The following is a 17832-nucleotide window of genomic DNA, read 5'->3' as shown; positions in this document are numbered from 1 at the left end:
TCAAGACTGAATTCTAGGGAATTCAGGAGAGAGGCTTTGAAATCAATATAATTGGTGATTGCAAATTGGAGGTTGTAATAATGCTAATAGAAATGTGGAGGATACAAAAGACAAAGTGTGTCTTCATAACCACCATATGTTAGGAACTTAGATCTTTCTCAATTTGCTTTTTGATATAGGGCACCCACCTGTGAAGGCTGAGGAATCCCAGTCCCATGTCCTAAAAAACAGGCTGTGTCACTGTGGCATCCCCAACACAGCACACGCCACACAAGGGTGATGATGCCTCAGGGAACCAAGTAGCTTCCCTCAGACACATAAGACAAATCTGCTGAATTCAGGCAAATGTGTAACATTCACAGATAAGGAAAGAAGAGATAGGAGAGAAGTCCATACCAACTCAGTGCCTGACACAGGCAGAGAGACCCTTCTCCAGCCCAGAAACTCAGTCCCCTCTGACATCTATCTAATGAGACACCTCGTGGTCCAGCAGCAGGTGGCAGGAATAGGAAAGTGAATGTAGAGAAAAGGAAACTTGTAGAAGAGCATCAACAGCTGTGAGGGTAGTAGAGGCCTCCTTGGTGTTGCAAGGGGTTAAGTCTCAGCACCCCAGCCCCGGAGGTGATCCACATGGCACAGCAGACCTCTCCTGTTTTGCCAACTGCTCCCCCTCAGCAGTGTATTTCAGTGGATCTGCCTGTTCTGCTCCCTACTGTCTCTGGTGAATTCTCTCACACATTACCCCACCCCCACCTCCGACACCTCACCCTCTGGCCTACATTCCAGCTCTTCTATGCATAAAAAAAAATAAGTCTTAAAAGAGAGAGAGAGATTAGTTTCACCATTTTAATAGGTGGTTGACAAAGGAGAGGTTGGATGACTGAGGGAGCAAACAGCTCAGATCAACGGTGGCGTGTTCTACAAATAGGCGATGAGCATGTACTCCTGTCCCAGAGAAGAACATCCTAATTTAATGAAGAGTCCATCTTCATCTAAATGGAGAGGCTGAAGTATTTTGAGAATAAAAAAGATCTTTAATTTGAACCACACTCCTGCCATGCTCTCTGGACCACCCTCCCCCTCCCCTGAGGCACTTTTGTTCCAACAGCTAAGACCATTCATTATTCTGAAGATGAGGATATCCAGCACCAGTCCAGCAATAGCTGGTCTGAGAGTCTCTTAGTAAGGAGCTGAGTTAGACAAGACATTGAAATCACTCTTTCCTTCACTCAGACTTTGTCTCATAGCACTAGTGCATTATCCAAGATTCAGAAGGAGAATGCGCTGCAAATTAAACCATTTTAAACACAGAGAGATTTTGTCTTTTGAAACCATGACTGATGGCAGTGATTTCTTTTACAAAATTAAGTTTTTCTGTTTGTGTGTGCACTTCCACATGGGGGGGGGGGGTTCCTAATGAGGATGACCTTTGGGGCTCAAATTTACAGTGGAAAACAAGCTTCAGTTTCAGTTTCTTTTCTAAAAAAGAAATTTGGAAAAAAAATCACTGTATCTCAGTAAGGTTTCTTTATTGCAAAGAAATAAAAAATAACTCCAACTGCTTTAATGGAAATGGGAATTCATGAAAATGGTAGACATGTCAGAATCACAAGGAATGTTGAAGAACCAGTTCAAGGTAGTACAGCAAGAAGGCAGGTGAAAGTCATACCATACACCTCCATGTTGTGGTGCATAGGATAGGATCAATGTCAGCAGCAAGTAAGGGAGACTCCAGATGACAAGACCTTAAGTAAGAGGAGTGAACTCTTTCTCCTAGTCAAGTATGGAGGAACTCTGTTGCCATGGGGTTACCTCATGGTTCATGATAACTGCTTCGGTTTCAGCTACACTGATACCCATTCCCACCAATAGGCAGGAAGAAGGGACAGAGCCACAGTTGTCCTTTAAGGAAGGACCCCAGAAGAGGCCAGGTGACACCTCCTTTCACAGGGCATGAGAAGAAATAGCCAAAGTGAGCCTTAAGGGAGACAGACTCGTATAGTCTTTATTCTTAGGAGAATGTGTCCGATGATAAATAATAGGCTTTGTTGCTATGAAGGAAGGAAGAATAAGCAATTGGCAATGTCTGGCCCCAAGAGACATCACCATTTCTTGTGCTGACCTACCCCTAGGAACCAAGGTTTTCATCAATCATCGCTATTCTGCACAGGTATGTCTGACTGAGGGTCAAGGACATGTGTTCACACCCCAGTGAGAAGCAAGTCGGGAAAAATGAGTTTCCAGCCTAATAAGCATCTAGTGTGGGGGACAGAACCCACATTCCACAATACTGATAAAGTGTGAAAGTGCCAAAATGGAAGAAGGAGGTAGTAGTGCCAAATAGCGTAAAGAATGATCCATTCCTGGGTCCTCACTGGTGGCACAGGAGTTTAAAGCACAGCACTAAGAAGCTAAAGCCACTTCAGCATGAGTTCGATCCCCACCTGACCTGGAGGTGACCACAAGGCTTGGCAGACCTCTCCTGACCCGCCCGCTGCTCCCCTCAGCAGCGTACTTCGTTGATCTGCCTTTTCTGTTTCCTGTTCTGTATCTGGTGAATCCCCTCACTGCCACTGCACCTCTGGCCTGTACCCCAGTTCTGTATGAATAAATAAATAAATCTTTTTTAAAAATGGTCAAAGAAATTTAAAAAGTATTTTCCCAAAGGTATACAATGGCCAACAAACACAAAAGATATTCATTGGTTCTAATAGTGAGGCTAAGTCAAAACGCTCACCCTTTAGGATGGCTGCTTCAAAAACAATGTTACAGGTGTTAATGAGGACTTAGGTGGGTTGGAGCCCTGCACACCAATGGTGAGAAAACAAAATGAGGTAACCACCAAGAAAAGCTATATGGAATTTGCTCAAAAAAATTAAAAGCATAATTGTCATATGATCCAGCAATTTTCCTTCTGGATATATACCCAAATAAATTGAAAGCACATTCTTGAAGAAATATCTGTACAGTCCATAATATCCAATTTCCTATAACTTTAGAAATTCTATTTCTTTAACTAGGATATAGAGAATAAGATTTTCACTATAACTAAGTATTGTTAAAGCTAGATTTCCTTTTCCTTGAAAGGAAAACGTCAGTTATTCTGGGGTTAAAATATAAGCTTATGAGGGCCTCCCTGATGGCACAAGGGGTTAAGTTTCAGGACTATGAAGCTATTAGTAGCCACTGCAGCACAGTTTGCTACCTCACCAGGAGGTGACCCACATGGTATAGTGAACACTTCCTGTCTCCCAGCTGCTCCCCTCAGCAGTGTATTTCAGGAGATCTGCCTGCCTGTTCTGCTCCCTATTCTATCTCTGGGGAATCTTCTCACCACCTCTCCACCCCGCTCCTCTGGCCTGGACCCCAGTTCTTATATGTATAAATAAATAAATCATGTGTGTGTGTGTGTGTGTGTGTGTGTATAAGCATATGAGCAGGCCAGCTCTTATGTTCTGAGAAACAGTCACTATAGAAAACAAAATCAGTCATGGTCTCACCACTACTTAAAGGAGCACAGTCACTACTAGTTTGTACCATGTTTTACAGTCTATAGAAGGCTGTCACCTAAGCACACTATTTCATTTGAAACTCATAAAAACCTTACGAAAAATAGTAAAGCACTATCATTGTCCCCATTTTGAAGGTGAAATCTACAGCTCTCAGGGGATAAATTACATCTCCAGATTAACTAGAGAGTAAAATGAAGGGCAAAGATTCAAACCCAGAAGGCAAAAATTCATTTTCTTCAACTGCACTATGATGCCTCCCTTAGTACCTAACAACACAAACTGGATTAAGCTGGTGAGGATTCTCTGCCTTTGAAATTTATGTGCTGATTTCATTTCCATTCAGGATTTCATGCTTTGCCTTTTCACTATATTTTTTCTTGACAATGGAAAAAATAAGTCTTGAAGCTTTGTTTTGAATAAGAGCCAAAGTTAAAGCTCTGTAAAAAAAGAATTTGAGAGAGTTCTTTTTCCAGTTACAAGGAGAACTAAATATACCCGACAGTCTTTCAGCTATCAGTAACTCAAAATGCTGGCTAAAATATAAAAAATGCATTTTTCAATCAGAGCTGAGGAATGAAAGTAAAAAGGAAATTGCAGGTACTAGTTATAAAAGAAAAAACTGAAAGAGGGGAAACCATTGCATGGACTGCTGGACCAGCAGACAGAAGCAACTTTGGTGGCCAAGGGAGTAGTCGTCTCTTCTGTGAAATATGACTATGTCCTGGGCTTGTCCAAAAGAGGGTTTGGAACTGAGCCATCCTTTGTGAAGCTAGAATCGTAAAAGGGTTGCCCCTTAAGGAAGAAGTAGTTCACAAAACAGCTCACCTTCCAATGCTAACTAGTATAACAGTCTCGCTTTAAGGGGAAAATTCTCTTTGGAAATGTATGACATCTCCAAGTCAACAAATTGTCATAAAAATGGTTCCAAGTTTCTGATACCAGTGACATCTAACCAGAGTAAAGGAAAACTTGCTCCAGAGATTCTACGCCTTTAACCCAGGCTGCATGCAATTCCCATGAGCCTTTGCTAAGGATTACAATACAAAATTACAAAACGCATTAGGAAACAATCCACTGACATTCTGGTTAAAAGTCAGAATTAGTGCCCCAAAACGTCTTATATTAAGGTAACTAACAGGAACCATAAAATAAGTGTTTAAATTTATTAAAGACATAGAACAATAAAATAAAATATTCAAATAGGGAGATTTTGAAAGAACTAAAATGATCAAAAAGAATGAAAATCCACATGGTAATGTCCAACTTCAAGAAAGAATTGCTAAAGGTCAAAAAGATAAAAATGAAATTTAAGCTGAAAATGTCCAACTAAAGACAACATTTTAGCAACATAAGGCACAACATAAAAGTAAAGGAACATGATTCTCTTAATGTTTGTGCTTAAAATTTACCTTGACCATCTAACTTGTGCTAACAAGTAAGCACAATGCTATCAGATCTAGGGTGTGATAAATTTATGTCTTTGCCTTTGAATGTCCTACACTATTAATAAGTTCACTTATTAAAACATCCTCATCTTTTCATATATATTACTGGCTTTTGTTTAATGTTTTACTGGAGATCCATGGTCAGTAATACTAAATATGTTTTTTTAATAATACTAAACACTTTCAAATTGTAACATATGGAACATTCAAAGAATTTCACTACTAAGATATTACCATGCATTAACCAGGAATCCATTCAGCACTGAAATATTTATTAATACGTTAGTGAATTATTTATTCCCTTGTTTTATTCATTGCTTAACATCTCAGCATTTTTGAAATTTAATTTCTTTGGAAAAAAATCTCAAATCGAGTTTTCCAGGTTGATCAAGCTTACTGCCATATCTTGCAAGAAGTAATATTCTCCAAAAGATAAAATTTTTAGTGAACATGATTTAAGTAAGAATGACTTGACTTTACCAAAGCTGCATATAGTGCATTAGTGCCACACACCAGAGAGAACACAATTAGTGCACAAGAAGGGGGGTGGTGATGGGAAAGGGGAAAAGAGGAACAGAAAAGATACATGAAGATAGAAACCACATGATGCCAAAAGATTAATTGTATGAGGTTAGAACGACTAATAAAAATGTAAGGTGATAGTATACATATTTTAAAAAATTAAGTGTGGGTGGTTCATTTCCACATATACTGACTTCATGTCATCATTTGTGATAGTGTTTATTAACATACACATTTATTATACATACTGCAATATCAGAGTCCATTTTCTGATAAATGAAGACCGGCAATTCTTCTGTCTCAAAGTTAGTGTGAGGTTAGTGTGAGAATTCTAGAGTCCCAGAAAACTTAAACTAAATAATAAAAATTTTGCTTTTACTTTTTTTTTCTGGTAATCATCACTTATTAAGCACTTGATAATAACAACAAAATTGGTTCATAGCTACATTTTTTGTTAACGTGGAAGAGCTGGGTATATAGGCCAGAGGTACGCAGGTGAGAGGACTCACCAGAGAGACTGGGTAACAGAGGCTACCCACAGCCACTACAGCACAAGGGGAGCAGCAGGTGAGACAGGAGAGGTTTGCCTCACCATGTGGGTCACCTGTCTGGCCTGGGATTGAACTGTTGCTGCAGTGGCTGTGAGTAGATTCATAGTGCTACATTTTAACCCACTGCACCACCAGGGAGGGCCCCAGCAGTGTATAGCAGTAGATCCACCTATTCTATTACCCAGAAGCAAGAGAAAATAAACTTTAGTTTTATAAAATATGAACTATTACATTTAGAGAAAATAACTTCACCCATTAAAATTAGAAAAACTAAATTCAAATACACATTTTCAGCTGCTTTGCAAGTTGCAGCTGAAAATGTGTTTACAGGATAATGGGTGGGGGGATAGATAGATGAAGAAAACAGGGCTTCTAGAAGACTTAGTGAGGACAGAATAAGTCAAGTATGTAGAATGTAGAATATGTAGGTGCTAAGAAACAGCCTGTAAACTGGTTGTTCTTGAATTTTCTCATTTAAATATCATCTGAAATTTGTAAGATGCTGCCTGCTTTTCTAAAATAAAATGTCATCCTGGTCAGAAAAATTATATTCATCACTGGAGAAATAATATTAAACACATTTTATACTATTTTTCCCCCGAATATGTGCCCCAAATTGTATACCACTCAGGTCAAGAATAGGAACCTGAGTTCCCTCAAAGTTCTGGTTCTATAAATAGGCTTCCTTGGGCAGAGTTCCTGGTCACTTTATCTGGGGTCTTTCAATAAACACCTTCATGTATTCTAGCTCTTCTGAGCAGAAGTTGATGGGAAACGGAACCAAGAATAGTTGACTGGGAATCCACTTCCTCCTCCACCGTGGGCCTGACCTCCTTGTGGGAAGACTGACAATGTCCCTTTTTTTTTTTTTTTTTCATCCTAATTAAGCTATATTCTACAGATACAATCTAGGTCCTCTTCTTGAAGTAGCTTCCAGAACAACTCCTGGCCATAGCAATCTCTACAGACTGCAGTAAGTTCACCTGTACCTCTCCCTTCTATATTTAATCAAATGAAAGCTGTTTTGATTTACCTGTTTTGACAGTGATATTTGTCTGTTCAGAAGCCCTAAGGCAGGCAGCATTTGCATTTTGTATCATTTAAATGCCATCCACTGTGGTGATGGGTCAGCTCTTATGTTTTTCTTTCCTCTCTCCCATAAGCATTTATTAGTCAGTTGCTGATTTTTCCAATACCTCACCAGGCACTGGAAAGAGAAACCCTCTTGAAGAAACCAGTCCCTGCCTCTTGTATTCTGTAAGATTTTGCCCCTCTTTACCTCTTCAATCTCAACTCAACATTTTTCTTTTAGGTCTAGATGTGCCAAAGGATATTCAATTCTCCAAATACACTATGTCCTCTCACCTCTGTGTTTTGAGCTGTTTCCTCTGTGTCTAAAAGTGCTCCACCCTCTTTGCTCCCATGTGCCCCTCCATGCAGTTTATATCTGGCTAACAAATACCAGATCCTTTGCAACTTAGATTATAATCTCCTCCAGAAAGCCTCCTGATCTCCAAAGTGAGAGATCCTCACTTGTGTGCCATTGTACTGTCTTGCACTTTCAAAATGGAGATCCAGTTCACTTTCAATGTATCCGTGTGTGCCATTGGAGTCTATTATCTATTACAAATAATATCTATTATCTAGTACAAATAAGTGTATTGGGGGTGAATCATGGGTATGTTTAGCTCCTGGCATGTAGATATGTGTTTTTAATGCAATGAATGAATGAATGAATGAATGTTACAAAGGTTAACAGACTGCAGTCCCTGCCCTTGAGGATATCACCATCTAGTGGGGGAGACAGAAATGCAAACCTATAAACCATAGTTCAAGGTGCTAAGTTTTAGAGTAGATGTCAATGCATGGGTAAATATTAATAAGGTATGAATCCAAAGTGACTAATTTTACCTGGAAAAGTCAGGTCCCTCAACATGCAGATGATATTGGAAGACTTTCAAAGCTTGCTGCTAAAGGAAAGGCACATAGCAATGCTCAATAATTAACCACTTTAGAATGTTCCAGCATGCCTCCATGCAATTCTACAGTTCTGAATGACTCAAACATTCCAGGTGTTTTTTGGTGTAAGAAAAATAGAAGAGCATGACTACCAATGAGGATTCTACTCATCAGGACAGAGAGAAGGACTGTGTTTGTAAAAACAAACCAGGAAAGCAAGGGTCAAATATAAGCAAACCCATGACAGCTGGCAGGGCTCTAATTATAGTGTGCTTCTACTGGAGAAAGACCACAGGGAGAAGGATCGCTCACTCTGGCGATGGGGAAGACTTCCTACAGAGGGGAGAATGCTTCCCTGAACATGTCGGGAAAGTTCCTTGGCTATGAATCCTGTGTTACTAAGGAGGAAAAGAGCCATGATTAAACATGAATCTAGCCTCCAGTGGAAATTGTCAAGCGTGCCATGAGAAACTGGGCCAGATGAACTGGTTCCAACACCCTACTTACAAAGCCTTGTCCCTCCCTGCAGCACTTTATGCAAACAAACTGTGAAAAGTGATGTTAATAAATGGACAGTTAGACTTGTTTCACCTGTTAGCACACTAAGAAATGTTGATTCATCTTTAATTTCTGAAGGAAATGAAATCTGGAAAAGCTTAAAATCATTGAAGCCACTTTCCTGGTCTCAGCTCCTTGACTACAAAGTCATGCTTCACATTTGAGAAATGGATGCTTGTGTACTCTGGACACACGAGTTATCCACGCTTTTGTGATATTGTTGCCCTTACCTGAAATCCATTCTTTTCCTTCCCTTCCTTTTTCATTAGCGGAGCTAAAACCTATTTCACTTTTAAAACACAGCTCAGATATTGTCTCCCAAAGTCCTTTTCTAAGCCACAGGTATTTGCTCATGTCTGTGCCCCTGTGATAATGTTGGATCTGTATTGAACCAAGCTAATGCCATTTTGTGCAAACTGCAATTTTGCTTCTATATTCTACTTGCTGCTTGCTACAATTGGAAATTCCCCAAGTAACTTCACCATAAAAGAAAAAAAAAAAACTTGTAAAAGTGATTACCATCTGCAACAGGACCAGGATGCAAGTCAAATGGTTCATTAAGACTTGACAAACATCCTAGGGCCCACTCTATGAATGTTATCTCTGTAACAACTAAGTTTCGGTTCCTTGCCTGCAGTGTATAAAAACTGGTTTCTGTAACTGTTCCAGCCTCACTCTCTAGAGGGTGATGGTCTCGGCTAGCTGGTATTTGGAAGCCCGAATTAAATCTTGAATCTTTGTCTCCACATTGCCTGACTGCTTTATTGCAACGGCTCCAACAATATTTATTCCTGTCTTGGAAACCCACCATGTCCACTGATAATAGGTGATATTTATATTTATGTTCACAGAGGCCTCCAGTCATTCATGGCATCCCAGGAGCATGAATAAACAAATTAAAGAATAGAGGAAAGTGCTGTTGGAAGATTTACTGACATGATCAGCTCTACTTCTCAGCAAAACACAGTCAACAGTGTGTGGGACAGTTGATGTAGAAGACACCAGAATGGGAAGCATCAAGAATCAGGGGCTGTAAAATAATCTGAGCAAATGGGTGTGATGCTTGGATTAGGAAGGTGGTGATGAGGACAGGACACGGGGATGGATCTGAAAGGTATTTTGGAAGTTAAGTCAAGGAATCCTAAACTGATAAGGGGAAAACTCATTTTGCCCATTCTAGAAAACTTCTGGGGCATATGCACATCAAAGCAGTAATCAAACTCTAAGATGTTCAAAGACCTTTAATCCATAAGAGGTTCAATGGTAATATAGAGAATTGGAATGGAGGAGAAACTCCCGATCAAAACCCAATAAATGCCCCTTCCCCTCCTGGACAAATGGCTAGCCAAACTGGGTTGCTCCAAAATGAAGTTACTAAGGCCCAAAAGCTTGCCACAAGTCTGGCTAGGAACCACAAGAAAGAGGTTGAACAGGTTTGAAAGAAAAGGAGAGATTCAGAATTCACCATGCACCAAATTATCCACTCTGAAGTCAGATTGGTGGTTGCCATTGTTCCTGCCAAGGACCAGGAGCAGCATCCCCATGTGCCTGTCTTTTTTTGGCTAAGATCAAGTGCAGTTACTTATTTCCATTTCTCTACATGTTTCTCCTATATGTGTCTTCAAGTCCCTACATGTGAGTCAAAGCCAGGAGATGGGCCCTCCTGCTTTCCGAGTTACGTACAACCCCCTGACCTCTCAGCCCTGCCCCTATTTCCTAGCAGCTCTCCTGCTCAGGAACTCCAGTGTATGGCAGATTGGGACTTGCAATCCAAGGCAGCTGCATGTAAGTGGAGGAAGGGAAGATGGAGTACATTGCTCCTTCCAACTTCCTCGATGCCCCCATTTAGGAAATCTGGTTGATGGCATAGATGGAGGAAAGAATAAAAAAGAGGTATCACAAGATTGACTCACAGGGGGAGTTGGGCAAAAGGGATTAGCATAGCCATTCACACAGCCTTAAAAATCAAGATCCTTAGGCTCCACCAATGTCTGGATTACACAGGGAAGATCCAAACTGGTAGTGTAACAGGGTGGTTCCTAGGAAAAGGGGAAGTTCCAGGTTCCCTGCCCCACGCAAGGGGAGGGTGGAGCGGAGCAGAGAAAAAGGACAGAAGAGAAGGAATCAGAAGAGAAGAGAGAAGAGAAGGAAGCAGGATTGAGAACAAGAAGGAGACCTGAGGAAGCCACATGGAGCAGCAAGCATGTGATGAAGAAACCGGGCTTGTTTCCTGACCCTGGACTGGTTAAGGCAGATGTGGGTGAGAAACCTGTAGGGAGGTGACTATGGCAGTGTTTATATTGATTTTGATTTTGCTCTTTTCCTCCCAGACTTGTCTGGCCATTTCTGACACTTTTCCATGGGTCCCGGCCAGAAGGTGCTTTATTTAGTCTTGTGGCAGGCTTTCAGGCCTTGCTTTGGGCCAATCCCTTTTGGGTTGACTTTTGCCCACGAGGGGATGGGTAACTTCAGATGTTTGATTTAGAAGTTATATTCTTTGTGTTCCATATTGTATATTTACTGTATTAAAGTCCCTTTTCATTAAAGTTATGTATGTTTTGTCTTGATGTGGCGGATGGCAGAACCCACTTAGAGCAGGCAGGTCTAGGGGCTCAGGGGTGCCCCTCTCCTCCTGTCCTGTAATAGATTTTGTCTTGGAACAGATTCTGTCCTGTAACAGATTTGGGGGTGCCCTATAACAGTAGCAGACTGCTGAGGGAAGTGTCTAGAGACCCCAAAGGTGAAAGATAAAGATCTGAAAATTGAGCCCATTGTGGGATCTCCTGTTCCTTTCAGATTCTATTCAAAATTGACAAACCTACACTCATAGGAAGTGAGCTCTTCCAAAAGAGAAGATGTCTATATGAGGGCAGTCTCTGCACTGGCCCGGAGCAGCTGCTCCTCTGCCCACCTGTGACTATGCAGGTACTTCTTCCCAGACACTCTCTCCCTCTGCAGGGCAGCAGACTTCTGCCTGCCAATGACCTACACCATGCCGGGGCCTCTGTGCACTTACCTCCCTCAATGGAGGCCATTCCTAAAAGCCTCCGGTCTGCAACCATGCAGGCCTCTCTCTGCGAACTTGTCTCTTCTGGGGCATCTTTCCTTGCCCACTTGTGCCTATGCAAGTGTCCAATACTCCGATCCTATTCCCTAATAAACCTGCTCTTTAAATATAGTGGTGGGAGTGCAAACTAGTACATCTGTTACAGGGCAGGAAGAGAGGGTTACCACTGGACCCCTAAACCTGCCTGCTCTAAATAATTTCTGCCATCCACTGCATCAAGACAAAACATATAAGACTTTAATGAAAAGGAACTTTAATACAATGAGTATACAATACAGAAGACAAAGAATATAATTTCTAAATCAAACAACTGAATTTACCCATCCCCTCATGGGCAAAAGTCAACCCAAAAGGGATTGGTCCAAAGCAAGATCTGAAAGCCTGCCACAAGACTAAAGCACCTTCTGGCTGGGACTCATAGGAAAGGGTGAGAAATGGCCAGTCAAGTCTGGGAGGAAAAGAGCAACATGAAAATCAGTATAAACTCTGTCATAGTGAACCTCGCCACTGGTCTCTCACCCACATATCTTTCAACCAGTCCAGAGCCAAGAGATAAACACGGTTTCTTCACATGTCTCCCTTTGCTCCATGTGGCTTCCTCAGGTCTCCTTCTGGTTCTCCATCCTTCTTCCTTCCTCCTCAGATTCCTTCTCTTTTCTTTTCTCTGCTCAGCTCCACCCTCCTTCTGGGTGGGGCAGGGTTACTGAAACATCCCCTTTGCCTATGGACTACCCAGTTACACAACCACAATGGAAAACTGGAGTTTCCTCAAACTGCTAAATATAACTGAGTCTCAGTCTTGCGGAGAAATTTGCCACGTGCCGTTGAAAGGGGAGCTCTGGTGAAACTTATCCCAGAGTGAACTAAGGACTCCACACAAACTCCAAAAACGACATCAGTATACTGGGAGTTAAAATCCTTGGTGTCTGAGATCTGGTCAGTACGAAGATGAGGGTGGGTCTACTCCTAACTTCATATACCAGCTGAGAGTTTGCTCCTCATTGTTCCTCTGACACCAGGAAGCTCCATTAACCCTGGTGTCTGTACACTTAACTTCCTTTAGAGATGCTCAGTGGCCTCACCTTACTCCTGCCCACTCAGGCATCTTATTGGGTCACTTACATTGATCACTCCTTTTGAGCAGCTCAGTTCCCAAGATATGTTCCTTCCCAGTTTCTTAGTTAAATCACATATCTAGGGATGGACTTTAGAGTTCAGCTTCTTCCTTTTATAAAGAGATTAAGACCCAAAAGGTGACCTGAATTGCCCAAGGTCATGTGCTTACTTGCATTGGGGCTAGCTAGACCCAGGACTCCTAACTCTAAGCGTACTGCTCCTTCCTTTCATACTTTGCCCACCCCAAAGATGTTGATCAGCAGGATGGACAGCAAAGATTGGCAAGGATCTCCTGCTGATCACACTCATTAACTGTCTAGTTCTTAACACTGTTATCAGTGTTCTAATCTTCTGAAGGCTACTGGAGTAAGTTGACTTTAATGTTCTTTTTGTGTTTATTTTGGTCACTGTGCTCTTTGTAGCTCTTGAACTTTTATACTTCTGAGAGACCTTGTCTATTCTACGATATGAAAGGCCTGAATTTTTCTGCAATGGGCTTTCTTAGGACTGTGTGGTTAGTGATAGCCAGTCTGACACAATCCTCCTACACACATGGAAACCATGGCAGCAGAACTCCAGAGGCATCCCTCTGCAGTTTTACAACTTCCTGGGGGAAGAGTTCAGTTCATGAATGTTGTAATTTCTGTCAAGGGTATTTAAAGTCTTTAAAAACATTAATGAATGAGCCTTTTCAATACCACTTGGAAAGAAGTCAGGGACTTTACCATTGAAACTGAACAGTAATGAAATTCAATGGCCACATTACAGGAACTATACGAATGCTTCTGGGCAGAACAAAGAGCAGAGGAGTCAGCCTACGGCAGTTACTTCCACAAAGAGCAATTACCTGAATAGGTTTTCAAGGAATGACACTAGATCCTTCCAAAAACTGTCTTGTGTTCTTTATTCATGCTGTAGAGCTAGGAATCTAAATGTAAATTTTGTTCTGGTTTGGTATAGGTACAGTAATTTAGGGCAGCATTGCAGGTTTTTTTTTTCCTCAGATGTAAAAGGAACACAGAAAACTTGTCTTTACCACAAGCTTTAATTATAGAGTTATAGGTCTCTGATGTTGAAGGGACTTTATTGCACATTTAATCCATCCATAGAGTTCATAAAGGACTGATCTATGTAAACCTGGTAAAAAAGATATTATCTGTCCAATTTTTGTGGCACCATTTTGCTCTAGAAACAGGAATTAATAGGACTCTGGGCACTAAATTATGGTTATCTTAACACAATCTCACTGAAATGAATGCTCCGAATTTCTTTCCATTTTCTGTCACACAAAGTGGACAACTTTTTTAGGTTTCCTATGAGAGGTGTGTGTACAGTGCTTTATGTTAACTAAAAAAAATCCTTTTTTGGTTTTTACTTTTAGGAAAAACAATTTAAATGGAGTTCAAGCCTTCTCAGAGGCACGTACATAAATTCCTTCAATAAAAAAATTGAGATGAGGGCCTCCCTGGTGGTGCAACGGGTTAAGGCTCAACACAATATGAAGCTATTCGCAGCCACTGCACCAGAGTTTGAACCTCAGCCAAGGAGCGTCTGACCCACATGACATAACAGACCTCTTCTGTCTCACCTACAGCTCCCCACAGTAGTGTATTTCAGTCAATCCACCTGTTCTGTTCCCTACTCTAGTGAAGCCTCGCACATCCTGTTCCTGTGGCCGGTACCCAGTTCTTTTATGCATTAAAAAAATATTTAAAAAAAATAAAAAATTGAAATGAAACACTTTTAAGATAGCATTAGGGCCATTCAACTGGGCAATGTATGGAAAAGTACTTTGAAAACTATGAAACACTTTATTAAAGAAGCATTTATTCTATTTCCTTTATGGACACGTTCAATTCCACTTATTCCCCAGCAAACATTTAAGTACTTACTATATGCCAAGCCTTATTCCAGATATTACGGCGATAAAATGGCATTAAATGAGATGTCACATCTAGGAGTTCGTAACAATGTCTGTTCCTGATCCTTGCAACCCTTTTCCCCACACCCACCAAAAGGTACGAAAAACTGGTTAAGGTTCCCCGGTTATGGTTTGTCATAGCAATTCATTCTTCTTTCTTTCCTGAATGATAATTTTCAGCTGAATACTGAGATAACTTTCAGTTAATAACCTTGTCTCCTACTAGAATTTTGTTCAGTGAGAACAGGTTAATTCATCTTTGTGTGTGTGTTCTGTTACTTATTCAGTGCTTTGTATGGCGGCAGGCTTACAAAAGACAGCGACATATTTGTTCAATGAATGGCTGAAAAAGCAAAAGCAGGACATAAAAACTAGCGTCTAGCACGTACTGCGCGTACTGCAGGATGCGTGCATAGTACTACGGGCATTTAGAGGTGCAGCATTTAAAGCTATCACCTCGTGGGTGCTGATTCCCAGCAGAGAAATTACTCTATTCCAAACCTGACACTCGCATTACACTATCCCCCACTGGTCTGCCTGGCTTAACCCAGATCGTTAACTATGAAATAGCATCGTGCCAATGACTGACTAAATGGCTAGACGCTGCCAAGAGCAGGCAGCACATTTAAAAAAAAAAAAAAAAAGGCCAAAAACAAAAAACGGCAGAGCGCCCAGAGGCCTTGCGGTCCGCTTCCAATGAGATCACCGCTGGCCAAAACGCTGGAGAAACGCAAATCTTCCATCCGGGAGCGGGCGCAACGACCCGCAGAACCTCCACGTCGACGTAGGGCGCGTCATGTGACGCGAGCCACGGCGGCCGGGCGCTGGGAGTCACTGCGCCTGCGCCATTTGCCGGGGGGCGGGCTCGGGGAGGCGACGGCTTCCGCTCTTGTGTCCCCGCCCCTGTGCGGCCAAAACCCTTCGGCTGGGCGGCGGCGGCGGCGGCAGGGCGTATTCTAGTGAGGTGAGCTGAGTGCCGGCGAGGGGTCCCGGGAGCCATGGCCTGCTCCATTGTCCAGTTCTGCCACTTCCAGGACCTCCAGGCCTCCCGGGACTTCCTCTTCCCTCACCTGCGGGAGGAGACCCCCAGCGGTGCCGTGCGGAGGGACCCCAGTAAGTGACCCGCCCCCCGCCGCCCCTGAGCCGGGCTGTCTGCGCTTCAGTCCCCCGGGCTTCTGGGCCTGCTCGTGCGGCTTGCCCCTTTATGGGCATGACTGCCGGTATAGCTCTCAGGCCGCTGCAGCCCTAGCGCGGCTGGCGTCTTCCTCTCTGTGACTCCCCGCTCGCGTGACTCCCCGCTCGCTCCTCAGCCTCGCCGCGCTGCAGCCCGACTGCGTCTTGCTGCCTCTGGTCTCCTTACCCCACCAGCCGACTCCTAGCTCCTCATCGATTCTATGTTCCATCCCCTCCCACCCAGCCGGGGTTCCCGGCTCTGCCAGCACATCCTGCTCCCCCATCTCTGCCAGCTGTCAGCGCTCTCTCGGCGTCGTCCCAGTCCCGGGACTGGGCCTGCTGCCCCTCCTCCTGTCCCCAGTGCTGGTCGTCACCCGCCCACACTCCTCCTGCTGCCAGCCCCATCCAGATTTAGAGAATAAACGACTGATTGGCAAGTGAGTGACTCCTCAGAGGACGAACAAGCCTTTCTCCAATAAGGAAAATAACCTGTCAGGAAGTGAGCGAGAATCTCCCTCAGGAGCTAAAATTACCGTCACATGGCCCTGAAAAGTTAATATACTTTGAAATGAGAAGGCTTCCACCCATCACTATCATCATTTGTGTTAAATAAGCCCTTGTCCTCGTCGTATAAAATCCCAGGGCTGGGTGATTAGATACTGCAAAGCTCCTCAGCGTGTCCAACATATCTCCTAATGAGGGGTTGTATGTGGGGTGCTTACTGTTTTCTCAGTAGTCTCAGTAGGGACCACCTTGGGCTCTGTGTACAGCGCTGCCTCATTGGGCTTTACTGGGATGGCTATAAAAAGCCCAGTAAAACTGCTTTTTCCATTCTCTTAAAATTTAGAGGACCACCCAAATCAAAACCATGTGAATATTTGCTTTGCCTGGCAAATATTAACAAATCAAGTCATTTGGTTGGCGGTAAGCTCCTCTAGGAACATATAGTTCAAGGAATGCAAAAGTTACCAGCCGTCCTACAGTGCGATTGGGGTGTCTGTGTGAGACACCTGGGGACACCTTGAAGTGGTGATGCTTAAGCTTACCTTTGAAGTAGTTAGATGAATAGGAACTGGTAATTGCATATGCTGTGGAAGGGAGGCCTGAAATGGCACAATAGAGAACTCAGAAAAGGGGAATGACTGAAGAGAAGGATGTGAAGGAAGAAGGTGAGATTATAAAGGTAATAAGGAGGTTGGCATGAGAACCTGTGAAAGTAGTGAGTTGCCTCTGGAAGGCTGTAAGCAGACACATGGGGTGATCAGATATCTGTGCATGTTAAGTGAGATACCTGTTATGTGTTGCAGTGTGTTGGAGAGCTTGGAAGCATGAAATTGGTTGAGTATCTAGTAACCTATGGCAAGAAGTGATGTGAGCTTGATAGGGAGGACTAGGCTGGAAAGATTAAGAAGGGGAAACAGTGAGGACCTAGTGAAGATCTGGTGAGTGAGGGGGAGTTGAGGATGCCTTTGAGGTTGCAGCTGGGGAGGAGATTGGCGAACTTGAATGGTCTCTGGCCTTTGGTTTGATTGAGAGTGCATAATGAGAGAATATGAAATGGGAGTTTAACCTATTACGTTTTGACTGTTTGGTCTGTCCAAGTAATGGGGTCCGATTGAACACTAGCTATAGAGGCTTAAGACTTAATGGGATGTCCTGTGCCAGAGATATTAATTTGGGAACTGCCAGGTAAAAAAATTTCAGTTTGATCGCAAGGATTGTGTATATGGTGAAATGAATACTGAATGAGGTGAGCACTGAAGCTTAGGAGTCCAGGAGGTTTGACCAGGAAGACTTAGAATAAAATAAAGAAATTGAGATGGTTGTTCTTTAGAAACCCCGTTAAGAGTCCTGGAGCTGAGGGAGGAGAGAGATGAGGAAGAGTGGGTCGGCAGGTGCCAATACAACAGAGCTTGGCTAAGTACAGAAATTGCCTGCTGGTTTGAGGAAAAATATTTACAAAATGTGGAGGAGTTAAAGGAAGAAAATGATAACAAAAAAGAAGTTG

At 42.7% G+C, this 17832-nt stretch overlaps 1 protein-coding gene across 1 annotated transcript in view; it reads left to right on the top strand.

The window, feature by feature from the left end:
* Positions 1 to 15555: 15555 nt before the first annotated feature.
* Positions 15556 to 17832, top strand: part of RAB3GAP2 (RAB3 GTPase activating protein subunit 2 (non-catalytic)) — a 77076-nt gene continuing 74799 nt past the window's right edge. Inside the window, exon 1 of the mRNA XM_004685444.2 lies at positions 15556 to 15764. Coding sequence (XP_004685501.1) covers positions 15650 to 15764 — 115 coding nt within the window. The 5' untranslated portion in view covers positions 15556 to 15649. The remainder of the gene's footprint in view (positions 15765 to 17832) is intronic.

The sequence above is a fragment of the Condylura cristata genome, unplaced genomic scaffold, assembly GCF_000260355.1.
Source record: "Condylura cristata isolate star-nosed mole 26May11 unplaced genomic scaffold, ConCri1.0 scaffold00018, whole genome shotgun sequence".
In the NCBI taxonomy this organism is placed as follows: Eukaryota; Metazoa; Chordata; class Mammalia; order Eulipotyphla; family Talpidae; genus Condylura; species Condylura cristata.
This window is presented reverse-complemented; position numbering and strand designations above follow the sequence as displayed.